This window comes from the organism of the source record quoted next, unplaced genomic scaffold, assembly GCF_019419815.1.
Source record: "Pyrus x bretschneideri cultivar Hongxiangsu unplaced genomic scaffold, Pyrus_bretschneideri_v1 Contig7, whole genome shotgun sequence".
Lineage (NCBI taxonomy): Eukaryota > Viridiplantae > Streptophyta > Magnoliopsida > Rosales > Rosaceae > Pyrus > Pyrus x bretschneideri.
Genome location: NW_025999809.1, coordinates 5,959,130 through 5,980,695, shown reverse-complemented (window position 1 = coordinate 5,980,695; position 21,566 = coordinate 5,959,130). Strand labels below are relative to the sequence as shown.

The 21,566-nt window shown below is 36.6% G+C and overlaps 1 protein-coding gene and 1 long non-coding RNA gene across 2 annotated transcripts; both read left to right on the top strand.

Moving 5' to 3' along the window:
* The first annotated feature begins 14,437 nt into the window (after positions 1–14,437).
* LOC103958853 lies at positions 14,438–16,469 on the top strand. Its single transcript, XR_668960.3, has 4 exons — positions 14,438–14,632; positions 15,031–15,119; positions 16,062–16,130; positions 16,219–16,469. It is a non-coding gene; the product is annotated as an uncharacterized LOC103958853 (long non-coding RNA).
* A 508-nt stretch (positions 16,470–16,977) lies between these two features.
* Positions 16,978–20,922, top strand: LOC103958854 (glutathione gamma-glutamylcysteinyltransferase 1-like). The gene is made up of 8 exons (XM_009371169.3): positions 16,978–17,254; positions 17,648–17,804; positions 18,322–18,560; positions 18,811–18,974; positions 19,117–19,168; positions 19,540–19,767; positions 19,894–20,385; positions 20,516–20,922. The coding sequence occupies exons 1-8, from the start codon at positions 17,180–17,182 to the stop codon at positions 20,600–20,602; spliced, it is 1,494 nt and encodes a 497-aa protein (XP_009369444.2). The 5' UTR covers positions 16,978–17,179; the 3' UTR covers positions 20,603–20,922.
* Positions 20,923–21,566: the final 644 nt, after the last annotated feature.

Sequence of the window (21,566 nt, the reverse complement as noted above, 5' to 3'; positions counted from 1 at the left end):
TAGAGATAGAACTGAATATTTTTTGTAATTTTGTTTTTTAATCAAATAACCGTTACAAGGACTCGCAGACTGTTGGTGCTTATATTCCCTTTCCCAAACAACCATTGCCAGTTGGCCACTCACTAATTAAACTAATTTAACTAAGTAAAACAACTTAAGTTCACTAATAATGCTTAACAGTCATATAATTGTGATCAAGTAAACCACAATCCTAACATTACTCCCCCCTTCAAAAAGAAACCTTGTCCTCAAGGTTGGGACTAAAACTTGAAATCTGGGAACCTTGCAGTGAAATCGTCAAAGTCTTCCCAAGTTGAATATGCATCAGAGCCAAATTTCCATTTCACCAGCAGCTGAACTCCTGCTGCATTGCCCTTTTTATAGACTCTCCTTTTTCAGCACAGTCTCAGGTTCCTTGACACACACTTCTTTATCTGGCAACATTGGCAGTAGTGGAATTGGAGTGACCTTTGGGCCTAAATGCTTCTTGAGGCAATTCACGTGAAAGACGGTGAATTTTAGACTCCAAATGCAGCTTTAACTTATAAGCTACTTGTTACGCCCCGGACCTGAGGTCAACGAAAAAAAAGAAAAAGAAAACTAAACTCCTCTTATTAAAATAACTCCAAAACCTTAGAGGGTGTACAAAAGTAATAAATTAAAATCCTTAAATTTCTCCTCAATCACAACCTCAGCTCTTCTAACACCTATCTTGCCAAATAACACGTCTTGCCAAATAACTCATCTGTAAAATAATAGGTGAGGGGTGAGCAACAACCACCATCGCTTTGTGAGTAAAATATGTAATATGTAGTCAAGCATGCCTTTTTACACACTCTAGAAAATACAATAATAATATCAAAGCTTTACCCACATAATTCCATATCACAACATCCCTTTATATGTCCATTACATCCTTCATAAATTGTAACTCACCACGTGACCCCTAATGGCCATCTGCCCTAATGTCCCCGTGTGCAGTTTACATTTATCCCTCGGATTAATGCAACACAAAAGTTCTCATGCTCCATGAACATCTCAAACAATTCATTGATCAAATATATAGTAACTCTGAAAGTACTTCACAAAATCCAACATGCTTGACTTGAAATAGAGAGATATTTAAAAACAGCTCAAAATCCATGATATCTCATGGTTTTCATTAATAAAAAAATAAGAATGTTTTAAACACATTACATAAACCACTCACCTCGATAACTCGAATCTTGGCAAGACAACTCACAAACAATCTCCCCGCAACAAACCCTAGCGCTCTCTCTCTCCATGTAACATGCATGTTTTGCATGATGCCTTCTTTTTATGCTCCACAAACAATGGAGCAAAGCTCCTATTTATACTAGTAGGAGACGGTCAACTATGACCTCCAATTGGTTGGCTTGGAGGCTAACGTGAGATATTATGCATGGATAGAATTACACTAATGCATGCTAGGTTGACAAGTGGATTGAAGATGACTGTAAGAAATGGGCAAGGGTAAGATGAACAAGTGGCTATCAAGTGTAAAAACTAGGTCAAGACACATGGTCATAAAATCAGGATGATGGTGAAAGTAACATTCTTATCCTACGGAAAGAAAATGGGAAAAATGGTGGAGCTCTATTATCTACAAAATTTGCATGCAATTGATATGCCACCTCCTGCTAATCTTTATACCTCCATGCCATGGGTTTGACAACTGCCAACCTTATTTGCCAATTGCTCCAAATTATGCCACGTCCAAAAAATAGTAAGGACACCTCTCACTATTAGGTTTAACACGTGAACAATTATGTAAAAGCTTATCTTAGGTTTATTCTAATTAGAAATAATAATAATATCCACAAATACAACTTAAAATACGGGACGTTACTATCTACTTTCCTTAAAGAAATTTCGTCCTTGAAATTTACTAAACCTTACTCCCGAAAGTATGCTCTTAAAATTCTATGTTAGTAACTCAATTCAATTCAACCTAACTAGCTCCATAGTAACCCAAGGGTGTCTAATCCCTGGAGCTCTGATACCATTTTGTCACGCCTCGGACCCGAGCCGGTACTAAAAATAACTCCAAATCCGAAACGTGAGTTAAAAACTAAATAAATAAAATAAAACTAAAATAATGGAGTGTGAATTTCATATAAAAAGAAATCGAGAATTCTTTACAATACTAAAATAAATAAATACAAAATTCTATCCTCACACTTAATCTGATCTCATCCCGTCTACCCTCTTAGACTGTTTAGTTTATGCATAACAAGAGAGGGGTGAGCTTTTCCAAAGCTCAGTAGGGACATAACCTTATCACAGTAATTGACAATACTAAATTACGTGTTATAAAATCATGTAATTAAGTACCAAATCATTATCAATAACAATGCATAAGTGCAATGCAATACTCTTCATCTCTACCCGTTAATTCATATAATAAAACATGCGGACCTGCACGTCCCATACCGTGCATTTTACTTCTGCATTGGTGGTTCAAATGTTTTAATATACAAATTAAACCCCGTATAACTCAATCATCCCAAATTCCCCTTTTGTTAGTCATCTTGCCAAAACCCTTCGTCGCCAATCCCGAATTACCCAAAAGAAACCGTGCACTATGGGCTCTCCTGAGACTTGGTACCTACTAAGAGTTTGGCTCAACTACACAAAAGATCCTTTCCATTACCCTCATTTCCATTCATTTCTCCACATCGAAAGCTCCAACCCCATGACACATGAGTGATGCATAAATAATGTCATTTCATCTTTCACATGTCTCACAGTATATTCTCAACCAATAGCATTTCACCAATAATTCCATAAACAATAACAAGGAAACACGCAAGAGCAGTATTTGTCCAATTAGTAAATTAGATCACATTAATCAACCAACAAGATCGATAATAATAATATAATTCTTCACAAAATTTAATAAAACCAATCGCTGTAAAAGTCTACCGTATTTCCCCTACCTGGAGTCCAAAACAAACAAGCAATGTCCCTTACCAACGCCTCGATTAAACACAACCGTCGCGGTAACTGGAGTTCCTAATCCAACAAATAAACTATATCACTATATAATCCATATACATAGCAACTGTTATAAAATTCTTTATTTTGAAATTTCGATGTTATGCTTAACATCAATTTATCTCAATTGGACCCTCAAACCGTTTTTCTTTCTCATTATGGTCCTTAAACATTTCTAAATTATACGCATACTGCCTTGATGGACAATCAGCAAGTTTCAGCCCCAAAATAATATTTGTAAGTTTTGTCCCAAACTTCTGGGTAATTACAAAATTGCTCCAAACTTTCAGAGAACTATAAAATGGCCTCGAATGTGAAACTTATATCTCAGTTTGGTCCCTGCTGCAGAAACAGTACAATCAAAGCTATTTTCCAGATCCATTCTTCCTTTCTTTCAGTCCAATTTATGTGCAAATCCATTTATCATGATTTCCAAGTACCAAATCAGCATTAAGGTTCAACAAGTTCTCTTCCTTCATTATCGCACAACCCTAAAATATGCAGAACCCAATAATAATTGGAATTTGAATCCCACCTACAGTACAGTACACCTTAACAGCCATAAACCCTGTATATATTTATTTACCTAAAGCCAAATCACTATAGGTGTGATCAAAATGAAAAAAATGCATATAACTAATTTGAACAACAGTTACTAATCTAAGGATGGAAAGGATAAATAAAATATAAAGATCATTACCTCTATAAATAGCATGCTGTTGATTAAACACTACAAGCCATCTCTCAGTTTGCAGCTTCTTACTCATTTCCCTTATTTATAAAAACCTTCTACTCTATAATCTGATCTCTATCAAATACTCATGGTAGTTTTACCCTCTCGTTTCAGTTCTGAAGCTCTCTCTATCTATATATATATGAACTAAACCATTTGCATGCTCCATGCAAATTCTTTATGTTCGCGTTTGGAAACCGAAGGATAACTACCCTATTTACAGTTGAAAAGGTCGGCTGCAGCACTTAGAGACCATGAATAATATTAATAAAGTATGAATAGATATATAGGAGTTGGGGCTTCGGATTGGTTCTCAAACCAAAGAGGTATAATTTTTTTTTTCTTCTTACGTCGACAGCTCCTGCTTCTAAAACCATGAATCATACATCTCTTTTGCTTCGGCGTTGTAGTTTGAACTACACGCTAAGGACACCTGTTCACATACTTGCCACCTCAAGCTAAAAATGAAATCTTAGATAGTGGGAATGCCACCACGTAGACATAGCTCCGTCATACTCTTCCTCCTACTAACACCCCATGCTAAGCCAATATGGTGAGTCAACAGCATATGTACCGAAACTTCAATATGATAAATATACATAAATCGATTGTAACTTAATGGCTAAGTTGTGGAAATTCTATACCAAAATTAGGTGAATAATAGTATATACATTTTATAAAATACGGGTTCTCACAATCTACCTTCCTAAGAAAAAATTTCGTCCTCGAAATTTATCCAACCTTAATCGTTAAAATTTCCAACTATCCTAGCTTAAGCTCATAAGTCAATCATTAAATATAAGAATGTAAATCATTTAGAACCCCTGAAAATTGATTCTTAAAACCAGTCAACTCAAATCCTTATATATGAAGATCCTACATCCAGCACTGTAGTCATTTAAACATAATCAAATAATCAAATCCTTGAAGTCCATGTCTCAAAAATTGTCTAAGTTCACCCGATGATTCGTACATTACTCTTATAAAATCTTCTAGAACTCGTCACGTATTAAACCTTATATTCCAATACTCATACAACTTGTACTGTGGAAAGTATTTCAAACACTATTTCCAAGTTACAGACTAAAAAGACCAACATATAACTGTAATCCAAGTACTTCTCTTGACTGTAAAATATCATCAAGCTCATGCTACCAAAAAAATACATCTTATAACCTTCAATTCTGACCACATAATATTTCTCTTCAGAAGTCAAATTTGAAAATTCAGCTTATTAATCCTTAATTGATAACTCTTCTTCCCTTGAAACTTAGAAACATTCCATTATCATTTCTTTTAGAAATTTCACCATTTGTGTTCCTCCAATATGCAATATTCACTCAGCAATATCATTAAGCCTCAAAGATATTTGTGTACGAGACACTCTTAGCTCCAATGATTACTTCCCTTAGTCATATAAACTTGTACATATCAATCACTACTTAGCTTCCAAAACAAAGAGAGAAAAAGTACTATGCATCATAAGCCCTTTGTTTTATATTCTAATACTAATTAAACACTGATCGATCTTCCAACTCCAAAAAGTCAATGACTTCAATACATGTCAAGCCAATAAGAATTCTCTAATAGTCTTATTTTCACCACACAAAATTCAAGTACCTAACTAATATTAAAAACCTCGTCAATTTGTTCCCATTATTTCCTTTGGTTCAATAGTAAGTCTTAACTTTATTTTTCCTTCGACTCATTTCTTTTTCTTCCATTTGAATTCTTTCACAAGACAACATAATCACAAATCTCATAATTGCATCCCTAGTAAAGTAGTTCACGTCCAAATTTAATAGGCCAATCTTCTATTCAATCCTATGAAAATTTCAAGTCACCAAATTATGGCACTCCCATCTTCCCTTTCTCTGTTGACTTTCACTTTCACTTTATACATAGAACACCAAAAGTGTATAACTGGAACTTTTATTCTCTCTAGGTCCCTTGCTCATGTTTTCATCACCATGCATCCTCGAAAAGAAGCTTTTATTTCTTCCAGAGATATGCAACCTTTCATAATACCATCAATTTCCACAATCAAAATCGTAGTTTTCTATATTCTATCAATATGTAGTTTTCAACATTACACAAATTCAAGCCTAAAACTTATCCACGTAAAGATGTATGCTCATTCTTAAACCTTGTTCATAGTTTGCTGCCAAACTATCCAATCGATATGTCTGCCAAATCATATTTCCATTGAGAAATCCTTTGGTAGATATACTACTTCCTCTATGATCATACTATGACCTCTAATGACGACCGACCACAACTCAATCAAATTAACTTGACCTCTTTTCGTTGCATCTTTGTTTGCCTGCTCCACGCATGTATCATGTTATTCTCTTAAAATCAATGCCATTATATTGTAGCACCTTATGAATAAAATGTCGGTCTGCTGCATTATGCACTTACTATACAAACTTCAAGTACAAATATTAATCCGCAAATGAACCTATCGGACTTTCTTACAACCAACAAATTGTGATTACTGACTTCATTTCCGACTGCAAAGTTATTCAAACCTAAAACCTGATTTGTAATATATACTCTTACCTAAACCACAAGTAGAAATATCCAAGTCTAAGGTTTCAATCTCTTATCTAATCAAAATCCAACATCTTAAAACACATATTATATGAATTCCTTGGAAAATTTCCAATATTACATCATAACCCTTTTTTTTTGTTTTTTTGTTTAGTACCACTACAAACCTTGCCATTTACTTGATCACTATTCAAAGACTAATGTAGCACCAGATAGTATGAAACTCCAGACCAAGTCCAACTATCATCCTGCTCAACTTTCTAATGCCCAACTAGCTGTCAATATTATCCACAGAAATTCCCTTCACAGAAACTATTTAAACTTCCCCACTTTTCGGTGCTCCTAAAAGCCTCCTATTTTTCATTGCAACAACCTAACTTACAAACTACAGTAATCTTATCCCCTTTTCTCACGCACTAGCAAACAACAACTCCCACTCAAGTCCACAATTCAAGCTGTCTCTTGTCTCTTAGTATTTCTTTCCCAAACACATTTGATTTGAGGAAGTCAATAAAACTCAAATTTACATATGATCTAGTACTTAACGTTCCTCATTTCTCTTTTCTTCAATTAAACCAACTTATTTGTTACAACCACATCACTCCCTCTTAAAAAGGACAAAACTAGGAGAGTTTGATTCATTTTTGTCTCGTAATTTTCTCTGTCTTTGAAGATACTTCATCTAAGTAAACCAATTACCAATTCTTAAAGTGAAGCACATAACACATACTTAATGATCACATATAAAAATATAACCGAACCCATTACAGCTAATAAAATAAAGTCAGTATCCATATCCTCTTACCTATCCCAGTCTCTGAGCTTTCAGAGTTGAAAGATACATAGAAATTAATTCCACTCAAAACATAGTGATCTGTTATGCTCCCACAATTAACTTATCAACGACAATTCAATTTCCAATCCTCAAAGATGAAGCTTTTCCAAAACAATTAATTTTAATTCCAACTTTTCAATAGCCAAAATAAAGAGCCAATTTAATCAAATCGAACTACCATCAATTTCATGGATCATCTTTAGCTAGCAAAACATGTCTTTGAAACGTCCACTTCCCTTTTCTGCGTTGTAATCCAACTCAAACTCTTCTGTAGTACTTCTATGTTCTTTCTTTTATCCCAACTGTCTTTAAAATCAAGGAACCCCAAGACGAAAAATTTCTTTCCTCTTATTTCCTATTCCTTTAAAGACAAGAACAACAATTTTTAATACCTAATGCCCTGATTCAAATAAGTCGACAGACTCCACAACTTAATCTTTTCAAAGGAAACAAAATCAGACCCAAGGAATTTGCCAAGTCACCTAATTCGTTTCTCCAGCTTTTCTCTTCCTTACAGAATTTGAGGAGAGTAGTTTAAACTCTTGTCTCAAAACAAACTTCCTTTGAGAAATATCCAGAAATTTGAAGGAAGATTTTCTTCTTTCTACAAGAGTCACCTTACTTTGATTCTCAATTTATTATTCTGATCTTCCTTTCCTTACTTTTTGCAACCATATAACCAAAATTTAACTCCAACTCCTCGTACTTCTCTCTAACACCAAATCAAATTATGAGTTAAACCGCACTGCTTATCCTTCTAAGATAAAACTAAAAGAGTTGGCTAATTAATACCCTTGTCTCTTATTTTGCTCTTTGACTACCATAATCACTACTTCAGCTGAGAAAGTCAAATCAAAGTCGAATAGATATGCATCCATTACATAACTTTTAATCCTTCTTCTTCAACCACAACAACTTTTCTTTCTCAAAGTATCCACATATAAATGTAATAGCCAAAATTGCATGCAAAAACTAACTTTATATATAACCTATTTCATACACACTGCGTATCACTAGAAGCCAATCAAAATCTTCTTCTAAAAACCCAAGTCACAAACTATTTTAAACTCAAACTTATCTAGCATATGATAATCTTCTCCTCCTCTTTCTTCCCAAGGCTATCTAATCCTTATGCTCTGATACCATTCTATCACACCCCGAACCCAAGGTCGGCGAAAAAAAAAAAAAATATCCCGCGCCTGGCGCGCGAATAAATGTAAAAATAAAAACGAAAAAAGAAAAAAAAGAAAACTAAACTCCTCTTATTAAAATAACTCCAAAACCTTATAGGGTGTACAAAAGTAATAAATTAAAATCCTTAAATTTCTCCTCAATCACAACCTCAGCTCTTCTAGCACCTGTCTTGCCAAATAACATGTATTGCCAAATAAATCATCTGTAAAATAATAGGTGAGGGGTGAGCAACAACCACCATCGCTCAGTGAGTAGAATATGTAATATGTAGTCAAGCATGCCTTTTTACAAACTCTAGAAAATACAAAAATAATATCAAAGCTTTAGCCATATAATTCCATATCACATCATCCCTTTATGTGTCCATTACATCCTTCATAAATTGTAACTCACCACGTGACCCCTAATGGCCATCTGCCTTAATGTTCCCGTGTGCAGTTTACATTTATCCCTCGGATTAATGCAACACTAAAGTTCTCATGCTCCATGAACATCTCAAACAATTCACTAATCATATATATAGTAACTCTGAAAGTACTTCACAAAATCCAACATGCTTGACTTGAAATAGAGAGATTTTTAAAAACAGCTCAAAACCCATGATATCTCATGGTTTTCATTTATAAAAAAATAAGAATATTTTAAACACATTACATAAACCACTCACCTCGATAACTCGAATCTTGGCAAGACAACTCACTAACAATCTCCCTGCAACAAACCTTAGCTCACTCTCTCTCTCTCTCTCTCTCTCTCTCTCTCTCTCTCTCTCTCTCTCTCTCCTTGTAACATGCATGCTCTGCATGCTGCCTTCTTTTTATGCTCCAAAAACAATGGAGCAAAGCTCCTATTTATACTAGTATGAGACGGTCAATTATGACCTCCAATTGGTTGGCTTGGCGGCTAACGTGAGATAATATGCATGGATAAAATTACACTAATGCATGCTAGGTTGACAAGTGGATTGAAGATGACTGTAAGAAATGGGCAAAGGTGAGATGAACAAGTGGCTATCAAGTGTAAAAACTAGGTCAAGACACATGGTCATAAAATTAGGATGATGATGAAAGTAACATTCTTATCCTACGAAAAGAAAATGGGAAAAATGGTGGAGCTCTATTATCTACAAAATTTGCATGCAATCAATATGCCACCTCCTGCTAATCTTTATACCTCCATGCCATGAGTTTGACAATTGCCAACCTTATTTGCCAATTGCTCCAAATTATGCCACATCCAAAAAATAGTAATGACACCTCTTACTATTAGGTTTAACACATGAATAGTTATGTAAAAGCTTATCTTAGGTTCATTCTAATTAGAAATAATAATAATATTCCCAAATACAACTTAAAAGACAGGACGTTACACTACTGAGCCAACCCTTTCCAATATCTCAAATGGTCCATACAACCTAGGGTGAAGTTTGTGGTGAGTATGGATAGCAAATGATTGAAGTTGATAAGGGATTAGCTTCAAACCAACTGCAAATTCTTTTTCCCTTCGATGCTTGTCAGCTTGAGCCTTCATACGATTTTGAGCAACCAACAAATTAGTCTTGAGCATGGAGAGCAATATGTCTCTTTCCAATAGCCCTTGTTCCACCACTTCTAATTTTGCAGTACATCTCTCATATGCAGTACCATGAGGATGAGGGTATCCATATACAATCTTAAATGGAATGAATTGAGTAGAGGACTGAAATGAAGTTCTATAACTCCACTCGACCCAAGGGAGCCAATGAAGCCATTTCTTCAGTTGGTAACTTGTGAAACATTGCAAATAGGTCTCGAGACACTTGTTAACCACCTTAGTTTGTCCATCACTCTAAGGGTGGTAACCTGAACTCATGCACAATTTGGATCCTTGAAGCTTGAAAAACTCTTTCCAGAAAGCACTTAGGAAAATGGTATCCCTGTCACTCACAATAATTGCAAGCATACCATGCAACTTGAATACATTGTCTACAAAAGCCTGAGCAACAATTTGTGCAGTATATGGGTGTCTTAGTGCATTGAAATGAGCAAATTTAGATAGCCTATCCACCACTACCATAATAACAGATTTGCCCTTGCTATTTGCGAGTCCAATGATAAAATCCATGCTGATATCATGCCACACTTTGTCAGGAATGGGAAGAGGGTACAATAATCTAGGGGGTGCCAAGGTTTCATATTTGTTCTCTTGGCAAGCTCTACACTCCGAGACCCATAACTTGATGTTTTTTTTTCTTACCTGGCCAATAGAAACTTCTTTTCAATCTTTGGTAGGTCTTTAATACTCCATCATGTCCACCTATAGATGTACTATGATGCTTATCAAAGAGCTTCCTTCGCTAAATAGAAGTAGGACTGATCACCATTCGGGACTTGTGCTTTAAGAAACCATTATCAATGGTATATTTGGATCACTGTGCATTTGTAGGAAAGGCTTGAGAGGGGTTCATTACCTCTTTCATTTTTTGTGAGATCCAAGCATCCTATTCCAAATGCCTTCTTAATTCATCTAACCATCCATAGTAAGGGTAAGTTATAGATGTGCACTATGTAGAGACCCCCATTGGTGGCTTAGGTAAGATGGTAGATCCAGGAACTCGAGACAAAACATCTGCAACTACATTGTTTACCCCTTACTTATACTGAATCTCATAGTCAAAACCTAAGAGTTTGAAAACCTACTTCTGTTGGAATGGAGTGAAAGTTCTTTGATTTAAGAAGTATTTCAAACTATTGTGATTCGTTTTGATGATGAAATGGTTCCCTTCCAAGTAATTCTGCCATTTTTGAATGACATGCACTATGGCTATCAATTTTCTCTCATATGTAGAGATAACTTGGTTTCTGGGACCTAGGGACTTGCTAGTGAATGCAATTGACCTACCATTTTGTTGCAGGATTGCACCTATCCCAGAACCTGATGCATCACATTCGATTACAAATGGTGTTGAAAAGTCAGATAAAGCTAATAACTGAGGATAAGTCATAGCTGTTTTGAGTTGCTAGAAAGTCAATTTAGCCTTTAGTGATCACTGAAATCCATCTTTCTTAGTCAAGTTATATAGTGGTTGGCATATTTTCCCATAACTAGGTATGAACTTGTGATAATAACCTGTTAATCCCAAGAAACCTTTGAGAGCTTTGACATTTGTTGGAAAAAGCCAATCTAGAATTGCTTGAGTCTTTGTAGGATTAGCTGTGACTTATTCTCTAGAAACAATGTGTCCTAAATATTTGATTTGGCTCTGACCAAAAGAGCACTTTGTTTTTTAACAAAAAGTTGGTGTTGCTGTAAGACTTCAAAGGCTATGAGAGATGGTTTACCCAATTCTTACTGTAAACCAAAATGTCATAAAAAGACTAGAATAAACCTTCTCAGGTAAGGTTTGAAGATGGCATTCATCAAGCTCTGAAAGGTTACTGGTGCTTAGTTAAGCCAAAGAGCATAACTAAGAATTCGTAATGTTCTTCATGAGTATGAAAAACTGTCTTCTCTATGTCCTCAGTGTGCATACGTATCCGATGATACTCGGACTTCAAGTCAAGTTTAGAAAAGAACATGGCTCCAAAAAGCTTATCGAGCAGATCATCGAATAGTGGTATATGATAGTTATCCTTAATTGTAAAGCGATTCAACTCCTTATAGTCCATGCAAAGACGCCAAGTTCCCTCTTTCTTCTTCACCAATAAGAAAGGGAAAGAAAATGAGCTATGACTAGGCCTGATAAAGCCACAATCTAATAGCACTTGAACGGCTCGCTCAATTTCACTCTTTTGGACTGGTCCATAATGATATGGTTAAATACTAGGAGGTTTAACCCCGTGAATCAAAGGACTTTTATGATCCTGTGCTCTAAGTGGGGGTGGTATAGTAGGAACTATAAACACACTCTCAAACATATTCAACAAATCCTGCAATTCACTTAATTACTGATGAGACAAATCTAAGGCTTTCATTTTGTCACCCTCTAAGAAATAAAGCAAGATTCCCAGATTAGAATGATGGAATTGCTTCTCGAGTTGGTGGGAGTGCTAGATTGTGTGAGTTGGTAGTGGTATTTGCTTACTAAGAAGTCCAGAGTATACTGTTGGAAATCCCATAACACAAGGCTTATGGAAGAGAGCCACTGCACATCCAAAACGATATCACAGCCCCCTAAAGGTAAGGTAAACAAGTCAGTATGGCATTTATAATCTCTAAGCTCCAGAGATAATTGTTTACAACACCTTTGGCTCGTGACTCAGCCCTTATCTACGATCATTACATCAAAAGATTTAGTGGGGTGACAGTACCAACGTAACCTCTTGAGAAACCTTGAATCTATAAAATTATGAGTGTTGTCAGAATTGAGGAGGATTTTTACAGGTTGCTACTCGAGTACACCATCTATCTTCATAGTTTTCACAACATGATGTGCACTAGTACCATAGAAAGCACAAACACTTCGCACTCCTCAAGCTCCAAACCATCACAGACATCAAGCATAAGAAGATGTTTATGTAAACATTTATGCCCGCGAATCCATTTCTCATCACAGAACCAACAATCTCATTTTTTCTTTTTCCTTTGAACCTCCTTAGGGATAAGTTTCTTGTAAGGTAGGTTTTGGGGTTCAGGCCGAACAAGTGGATGTGGAGGTAAGGCTAAAGTAGGTTTTGCTAGTGGAGGAGGTTTTGGAGGGTAGGGTTTTAGATCATTGAGCTTAGCATCTAATTGAGCAGCAAATGAAATGGCCTCACGAACCAAATTAGGCGGAGCAACTTAACATCATAGCGCAATTCCTTTTTGAGACCTCCCAGAAAACAACTATTTAACAATATAAGGCCTACATCTGAACTGCAATTAGCAAGGTGCCGAAATTCAACAATATAATCGTGAAGAGTACTTGTTTGTCTGAGTTTGAACAATGACTCAGTGTAGACCTCAAAATCAGTAGGGCCAAACTCCTGGCACAAAGCAGTTGTGAATTCTCCCCAAGTCGGAGTGGAGTGGATGCAATCACGTTATCGAAGCCATTGTAGCGGCTCATTCTCGAAGTGGAAAGAGGCGGTCACCACATTTTGATGATTTGGGGTGTGATAGTAAGCAAAATACTGCTCAACTTTATAGATCCAAGCTTAGGGATCATCGTCGTTGGAGAAACGGGGAAAATCCGGACGATGCTGCAACTGGGGGCGAGGAGTGAAACCACTGTCTTCAAAAGAATCACGGCGCTAGTAACGCGGAGTGTCAAGGCAACAGAAATCACCATCATCGGCCACGATCGGTGGAGGAGCCGATGGATCTGGCACCGGGGAAGATAGATTTGCAAAAGAACCAACACCGCCTTGAGACGCTGGTTCGCGACAGAAATGTTCCAGTAAAAAGGCAAATTTCGTTTCCATGGAGGTGAATTTGGCTTCCGAATTTGCTGTCGAGGATTGGATCAGTTGAGGGATAGCTTCCAAAGCAGCTTCCATGGCGAACATGTGCACGTCCTTGGTAAGCATTCGAGAATTGGTAGTGTGACGGGGCATACAAGAGGGAGACTCAGGATCGAGAGGATGATACCAATGTGAGGATCAATTCTCTAGCTCCTTAGCTCAACCTACAAGCAACTAGTAACAATGGCACAGAGTATGGAGAAATGAGACGATAGAGAGAGAACTGAATATTTTTTGCAATATTGTTTTTTAATCAAATAATCGTTACAAGGACTCTCAGACTATTGATGCTTATATTCCCTTTCCCAAACAACCATTGTCAATTGGCCGCTCACTTATTAAACTAAGTAAAATAACTTTAGTTCACTAATAATGCTTAACGGTCATATAATTGTGATCAAGTAAACCACAATCCTAACATTTGGATTGTTAATTGGGAAACTTAGCCCTGGTTTGGGATTGAGGTGATTTTAATAAAAAAGTGGGTATGAAAAAAAGTTGGGAGGGTTTTTGGTGTTTGGTAAACTCTCAAAATCAGCTTTATGTCAAAGTTTTGGATGGAAAAAAGCTAAAAATGGGAAGTTGCAAAAAAAAGCTTCAGAAAGTAGCTTATTTGTGAAACCACGGAGCTACAATAATTTTATTAATGAAATTTTCAAATTGCCAACATTACCATTATTTCTCTCGCACGCCTTCCTTTCGCAGAACACTCAAAGATTCGCGCACACCCTTTTCTCCTTTGTTGCCTGCCACTGCACTTCTTCCTCCTCATTTTCCTCTTTCTCTCTCTCTCTTTCTCTCTCTCCATCAGCCTCAGCACCACAGACACCGTTGTCGCCTTCCCTTCTTCTTTTGCCGTCGCCTTCCCTTATTCCTCTGGTAAGCTTCTCTTGTCTAAAATTTTGTTATTTATTTGTTTGGATTTTTAAATTTGGGGATGAGGAGAGTGAGAGGGGTGGGAAGAGTGTATGGGTGTCGGGAAAAAAAATGGGGATGGAGAAAACAATTGGGGGAAAAATTAGGGTTTGTGAGGGAAACAAGAAAATTTAAGGGAGAAGTAAGAAAAATTGATTACTTCTCTATTTATTTTCCTTGACTGAATCTTGATGCATATTAAGTGTGAGAAGTGATAATGCATGTTTGTTCCCTAAATCTTGTTTTGGATTAAAGAGTTGTTTGTGTTTATGTTATTCTTTTTAATTAGTACTAGGTTTGAGTTTTTGGTTCACAGTTTTTGGTTTAGGATGAATACAGTTATTTGTCTTTTCTGATACAAGGTTGAAACCCTCATCCATGCACTTGAGAAAATTGCCAAGTTGAAGATTCCCCTGGTGATTTGTGCAAATTTGAACTCTATGCCTCAGAGGTTAGTCTTCTGCTGTTAGTGATGAAGTAACGATGACTTGAGTTTTGCATGTTAATAAAAGTGAGAGAGAGAATATAAGTGATGCAATGCAGGTACCTTGTGTTTTGTTGCAGAGTTTTGTAGAAGGATAAAAAGGTGAATGAAAAATGAAATTGTATGTTTTTAGTAAAGGTGTATATCGGGTTCGGGTTATGTGTTGATATCTACAATTTAGGAGATGTTAGAATCATCCAATAAGCTTGAATTTGCTGATCTTCTCTGATAAATATTTTGATATGAGTTTTATGGTAGGCATCTTACAATCCCTTTGGTAATGCAGTATTTTTGTTCACTTCTGGTGTAGCAGAAGGTTTAGCTGTTTGATTGTTCTTTGATTGCTGGTACGCAGAAGGTTTAGATTAATGGGATATGTATTGGCTGTTAGATGTTGCAACTTATCTCACTGTGTCGATTAGTCCACGGTGTCTGATTGTCTTGGTCATCTTAACTTACCCTATTGGTTCTTGGATTTTCACTGGACGGTATACTTTGTTGTGGTTATTCATTAGTTCTTCCATTCACATCTTGTTCTGTGTTTGCGTGATTTAGGAACATATATCTTCCTTCCGTAAAATATTGGTTTGTTGTGGTAGTACGTTGTTGCTTAGTCTAGTTGAGTTACTCTTAGGTCACACTACTTTCATTATGTTTGAAATTCTTGCATGCATAAAATGCCTTTTTATTTATCATCTAGTTTTGTATCCTGTATGGAATAAGATCTCCCTTTACTGATTAGTATGTTGGGTCTTTCTTCGTGCTCCCATGTATAACATAAGTATGATCATATATGCTGCAGAATCCTGAGTCTTATGCTTTTATTCATTTTATTTTAATAAAATGAGAATTAGTTTGCCTACTATACCTGTATCTTTTCATTTGGCTTACCATTTGTTCTGTTTTCAGACAATGTTGAGCTTGGTACAGCATGTGGAAAGTACTTCCGGGTGTCTTGCCTTAGCATCATTGATGCAGGTACTCCATAGTTTTCGTATCATTCTAAGCAGTTTGTTTGCCGACAAAAACTGATTTGGCTAACTTTGTCATTTGGTATTATCTTTAGGTGATTCGGATGTTATCAAGACACTGCCTGGTGGTCAGTGAAGGAGAGTAGGATGATCCTCTATGTTGAGTGTAGTGTTTTGTTTTGAGACTTACCCTTTCTTTTCTCTTAATGAAATTCTCGATTTTCTTTGATAATGTTGTGTTACTAAGTTTCCAAATGCTTAGATTCTACTATATGTGTAAGGTGATATTCGTTGTGACTTGATGCATGGCATCTTGAGATTCATTAAAGTTAATTTTGTTACATTAGATGTCCCATTCGGGGTTTTTTCTTCGAACCTTGAACTGAAATGCTTATGCTAAGTAGTTAAGCAAAAAATAGCATAATATGAAATGCTGGATAACAAGATAGGTTTCAGTTTGGTGTGGGATTTTGCTACTTTAAAAACCATTTTTGTTCATAAGTGCTATTGAAGGGTTGGTTTGGTATTACTATGCTTTGAAAAAAATAAAGTATATTTAGTAATTCATCTTTATTTGTTAAGAAAATTAAATTAATGGCACATCTAGTATTATACAATTTTTGGTCATTCACACAATCACAGTTATTTTACATAAAAGTTTACCAAACACTATAATACTGGTTTTTTTTTTTTTTTTTTTTCCAAAAGCACTTTTACAAAAAAGTTTACCAAACACTCTGCTACTTTATTTCACAGCTGTTTATTCTCACATCACAACAAAAACAATTATTTTTTTCAGAGCACATAAATACCAAACTAGCTTAAAAGCCCTGGCGTTTGAAATAGTTAATTACGCGGGTTCCCTTTCCTAATCGAACGCAATAGAGAATTGTCCCACGGAAATGACGCCGACCCGAACCAAAACCCCAAACCCCTTGACTTGGACACTTCAATTTTCTCAGTCCTGCCCAGATCAGATTTTCTTCCCCGAAATTTTCTTGGGTTTTATTTGTTTAATTTTTAGAAAAAACAAAAAAAAAAAAAAGAAGAAGAAAAATGGCTATGGCGGGGCTGTACGGACGAATCCTTCCTTCTCCTCCTGCAGTCGAATTTGCTTCCTTACGGGGAAAGGTACAACCTTTAGATGCAGCTTCCTCACTCCGTCACTTACTTTTTCTTGAGTTCTATTATGTTTTAGTTTCCCCCAATTTTTAAATTTTTTGTGTGAGCTTAACATTTAGCATTAAAGCTTGAAACTTTAACTTTTTCTATAGATACCCTTTTTATAATACAATCTGAATTTTCCTTTTCCCCCGATTTTTGTTTTGGGTACAAAATGTTGAGTTCAGTTTATGTATGACACAACATTTATTTGGCTGCCTGTGTTTTTGGGAATGTTGCGGATTATTCGTGTCAAATTATATGGTGCTTTTCTTGGGAGTGAGTGACTTTTGTGCTTGTGATGTGTTGCTGTTCAGAACCATTGTTTTTGGGTTACTAGATTTGGTGGTTTTCGAATTGCAGGAGCTTTTTCTTGAAGCCATTCAGAGTGGGACTATGGAAAACTTCTATAGGTTGATTTCTTCTTTTCAGACGCAATCAGAGCCCGCTTATTGTGGATTGGCGAGCCTGTCCATGGTTTTGAATGCCCTTGCTATTGATCCCGGAAGGAAATGGAAAGGTAAAGTTTAAGTTTTATCAGCTAATAGGATTGAAGGTATGATTTTGTTGTTGATCAAGCTAGTGAATGGCATTTTAAAATTCACAAGTCAAGTTTCGTTATATTGGCTATCTTGTTAATTGCGTCCATTTAAGTTCTATTGGATTTCCGACTACATTGACTTTCGAAATTGTCCAGGTCGTTATAATCTGAGTTGTTGATGATCAAACTGCTTTAGACTAATTGCTTTCTTGTCCTATCGAGTACGATGTTTGGAGTGATGAAGTATAACTTTGTGGGATTTAAGAATTTGTTCTTGGTTACCTCTTACAAGTCTGATGCTTTAATATTGTATGATGTTTTTCCTTGCTAGTAGAATAAAATGCTTTACACATTATAGTAGTTGTTGCCTCTCATTACTGACTCCATCCTTGTTTGCAAATGCCTTGAATGTAATAAACGTTTATGTTAAGCGATTTTTTTTGTCAAGTTTGATCCTATAATGTATATATATTATAAACTGAATTCTTTCTCACAGGACCCTGGAGATGGTTTGATGAATCTATGTTAGACTGCTGCGAGCCTTTGGAGACTGTCAAAGTAAGAGGCATCTCATTTGGGAAGCTTGTTTGCTTGGCTCACTGCGCTGGAGCAAAAGTTGAAGCCTTTCGCACAAATCATAGCACAATTGATCAGTTTCGTAAATATGTATTGAGATGTTCTACTTCTGATGATTGTCATGTGATCTCATCATATGATAGATCCGCTCTCAAACAGGTTATTATTACTATACTACTCTACATTTTCTTTGGTGAACCATTGATAAGTTTTAGTTACCTGTGGAAATGCTTAATATTTCTCAGCCTTATTATACACAGCTTATTTGAATCGAACTATGGGAACTTGTTAATACAACTCCTGATGATTATCTCACTTGATGATTCTGCTTATATGGCCCCGTGTCACACTCCCCAATTCTTTGAAATTTGATCAAGTATTGAAGTACAAATGAATTTGTTTATTGCAGACAGGTACCGGTCATTTTTCACCAATTGGTGGATTTCATGCTGGAAGAGACATGGCACTTATTCTGGACGTTGCACGTTTTAAGTATCCTCCTCATTGGGTGCCCCTCAAAATTCTTTGGGACGCCATGAATAATGTTGATTCCTCTACTGGACAACGCAGAGGGTAGGTATTCATGCATGCTAGTGAATATTACCTATTGCAAATTATATCAGATGTGCATGTTGAGAGCCATTGCTATATATTTTTGCTAGAATATGAAACGCGTTGAATTTCAATGACATTCTTAGTTCTCAAATGTGCCCAGGTTCATGCTTATATCTAGGCCGCACAGGGAACCAGGTCAACTTTATACCCTGGTATGATTGAATTCGTCAATTTAATGGCTTCAAAACCCAAACCAAACCCAAACCGAACTCCCCCATACACAGTTCGGTTGGGTTTCATTCTGGTTGTCTGAATGTGCATGTCTTTTTCCCTTTCTCCGCGGCCTAGTAATTTGTTTATATACTTTTTCCTGTCTTCGATAATATGACTTCTACCTATATGGTGTGTTTTGATTTGTTGTATGTCATTATTGCAAGCTGTCTCTCTCATATGTTTGTGTGTTTGTGTTTGACAAAAGTATTTATGTTTGTGTGCTGGAGTTATCACAAATCTTGGGTTGCTTACTTATTTTATGATCGTTGAAGATATTTATCTATTTTTCTGTGATATTTATTTCTTGCAGAGCTGCAAACATGAGAGTTGGGTCGGTGTTGCGAAATACTTAATGGATGATGTTCCTCTTCTTCTAAAATCAGAGGAGGTGAATGACATTCAGGAAGTTCTCTCTGTTGTTTTCATGTCGCTCCCATCCTATTTTGGGCAATTCATCAAGTGGGTTGCAGAAGTTCGGAGACAAGAAGATGGTGGCCAAAGCTTAAGCCCAGAGGAAAAAGCTAGGCTTGCTGTCAAGGTGATCTAGGCCTTCAGTTTCGTCGTTTTCCCTTTTCCTATCAAATCGTCCCATTTTTTTTTTATCTTTAAGAACCCCAAACTATTTTCTAGTTTGTAATTTAAATACCCGATTATTTATTTGCAGGGGAAGGTACTGAGACAAGTCCAGGACACTGGCCTTTTTAAACATGTGGCAGAATTATTATCTTCAGCACATTCATGCTGCGGAAACTTATATTCTGGTCACGAAGAAAACTTGCGCAACATTGCTGCGAGTGTTTGCTGCCAAGGCGCACAAATTTTGTCGGGGAAGTCTGCCTCCTGGGGGGTGTATTGCTGTCAGGAAACATGTGTGAAATGCTTGAAGGCTAATGGCGACAAGCCAGCCACGGTTGTGAGCGGGATGGTGGTAAATGGTGGAGCTGAGGAGAGGATGGACATGCTTGTTCCTTCGTCAAAAACAAATTCAGGATGTTCTTGTGCAATTGGGATGCATCCAGCTAGCAATGACGTTGTAACAGTACTTCTACTGGCCTTGCCCCCAGGTACATGGTCTGGGATCAAAGATGAGAAGCTTTCAAAAGAAATATCTAACCTTGTTTCCACTGTAAATCTTCCTACTTTGCTTCAAGAAGAGGTAAGCTTAAATGTTTGGTAGTTTTCAGCAATTTTTTTCAAGTTAATTTGTCTTTGATCAGATAATTTGAATCTGCGCCCGACTTTTATTTCCAAGATTTTATAACATTACCTATACTGGCATGGCACAGGTTTTGCACTTGCGACGCCAGCTCCACCTTCTTAAGAAATGCCAAGAGGATAGGGTAGACGAGGATCTTGGCTCCCCTCTCCCTTAGACTTCTCTCACGTTTACTCTGATTTGCCTAGTATCGCCAATGGACATCAAGCAGAGAAGGCCTCAATAACCCGTTTTCATGTACTTCTCAAATTATGCATAAATATAGGCACCGTAGAAAGCTATATGTATTACTGAACTGAATGATCATGAAGAATCATGGCGAAGAGCAGGTTGTTTCCTTAGATGAAGCTGCTGATTGAGTTGCATGATAACTGGAATACCGATGTTAGAATGTTTGCACAACATTTTGCGATCAAAATTCTTGATCACCGGGGTGTTTGGTTGAATTTAATCCAATGCCACTCAATTTTACTGTCACTTTGGTCCCACTCTGTACTCGCAGAGAGTAGTTGAGATGCAAAGATGAATTGGGTTACGAATTTTCAGTGGAAGCTAACATGCTTTATTTTGGTTTCTGATATTTGAAATCAACGGAAGTAGTCTCTGCGTCTATTCACTATCAATCATTTTGGTCATTTCGTGAAAATGTTATTATAATATCAAAATGATAAAAACACCCTCAATTTAATAAACAATGTCCAAAATGATTTGACAAAATTAAAGATATTTTTATCATTTTATCTTTATTTAATGAAGATTTTGGTTCTTTCCCCATTCAGTCTTCTCATTCACTGCCTTGATTATGTAAGAAAGGTTCACATCCACCATAGTGATAGTACCGTTTGGCCCCGTCTTGTTGATCTGCACCAAACAGTCCAACAATAAATCAGCACCTGACTGTATGCCATACTGAGCCAGCGTTTTCGTGACCATGAGGCGAGTACCGGAGACATGGCGGCCCGTTAATGTCTTCAATCATCGGTGGGGGAATCCAAACATCATCGATGATGTCCAAACTCTTAGCTGGAAGTCTCAGTTCCGTAACATCGGGTGTTTGGACGTTGGTTGCCAATGGAGAGCTGGAAAAGTACCAATTTGTAACCTTGCAATCCGAAATACTT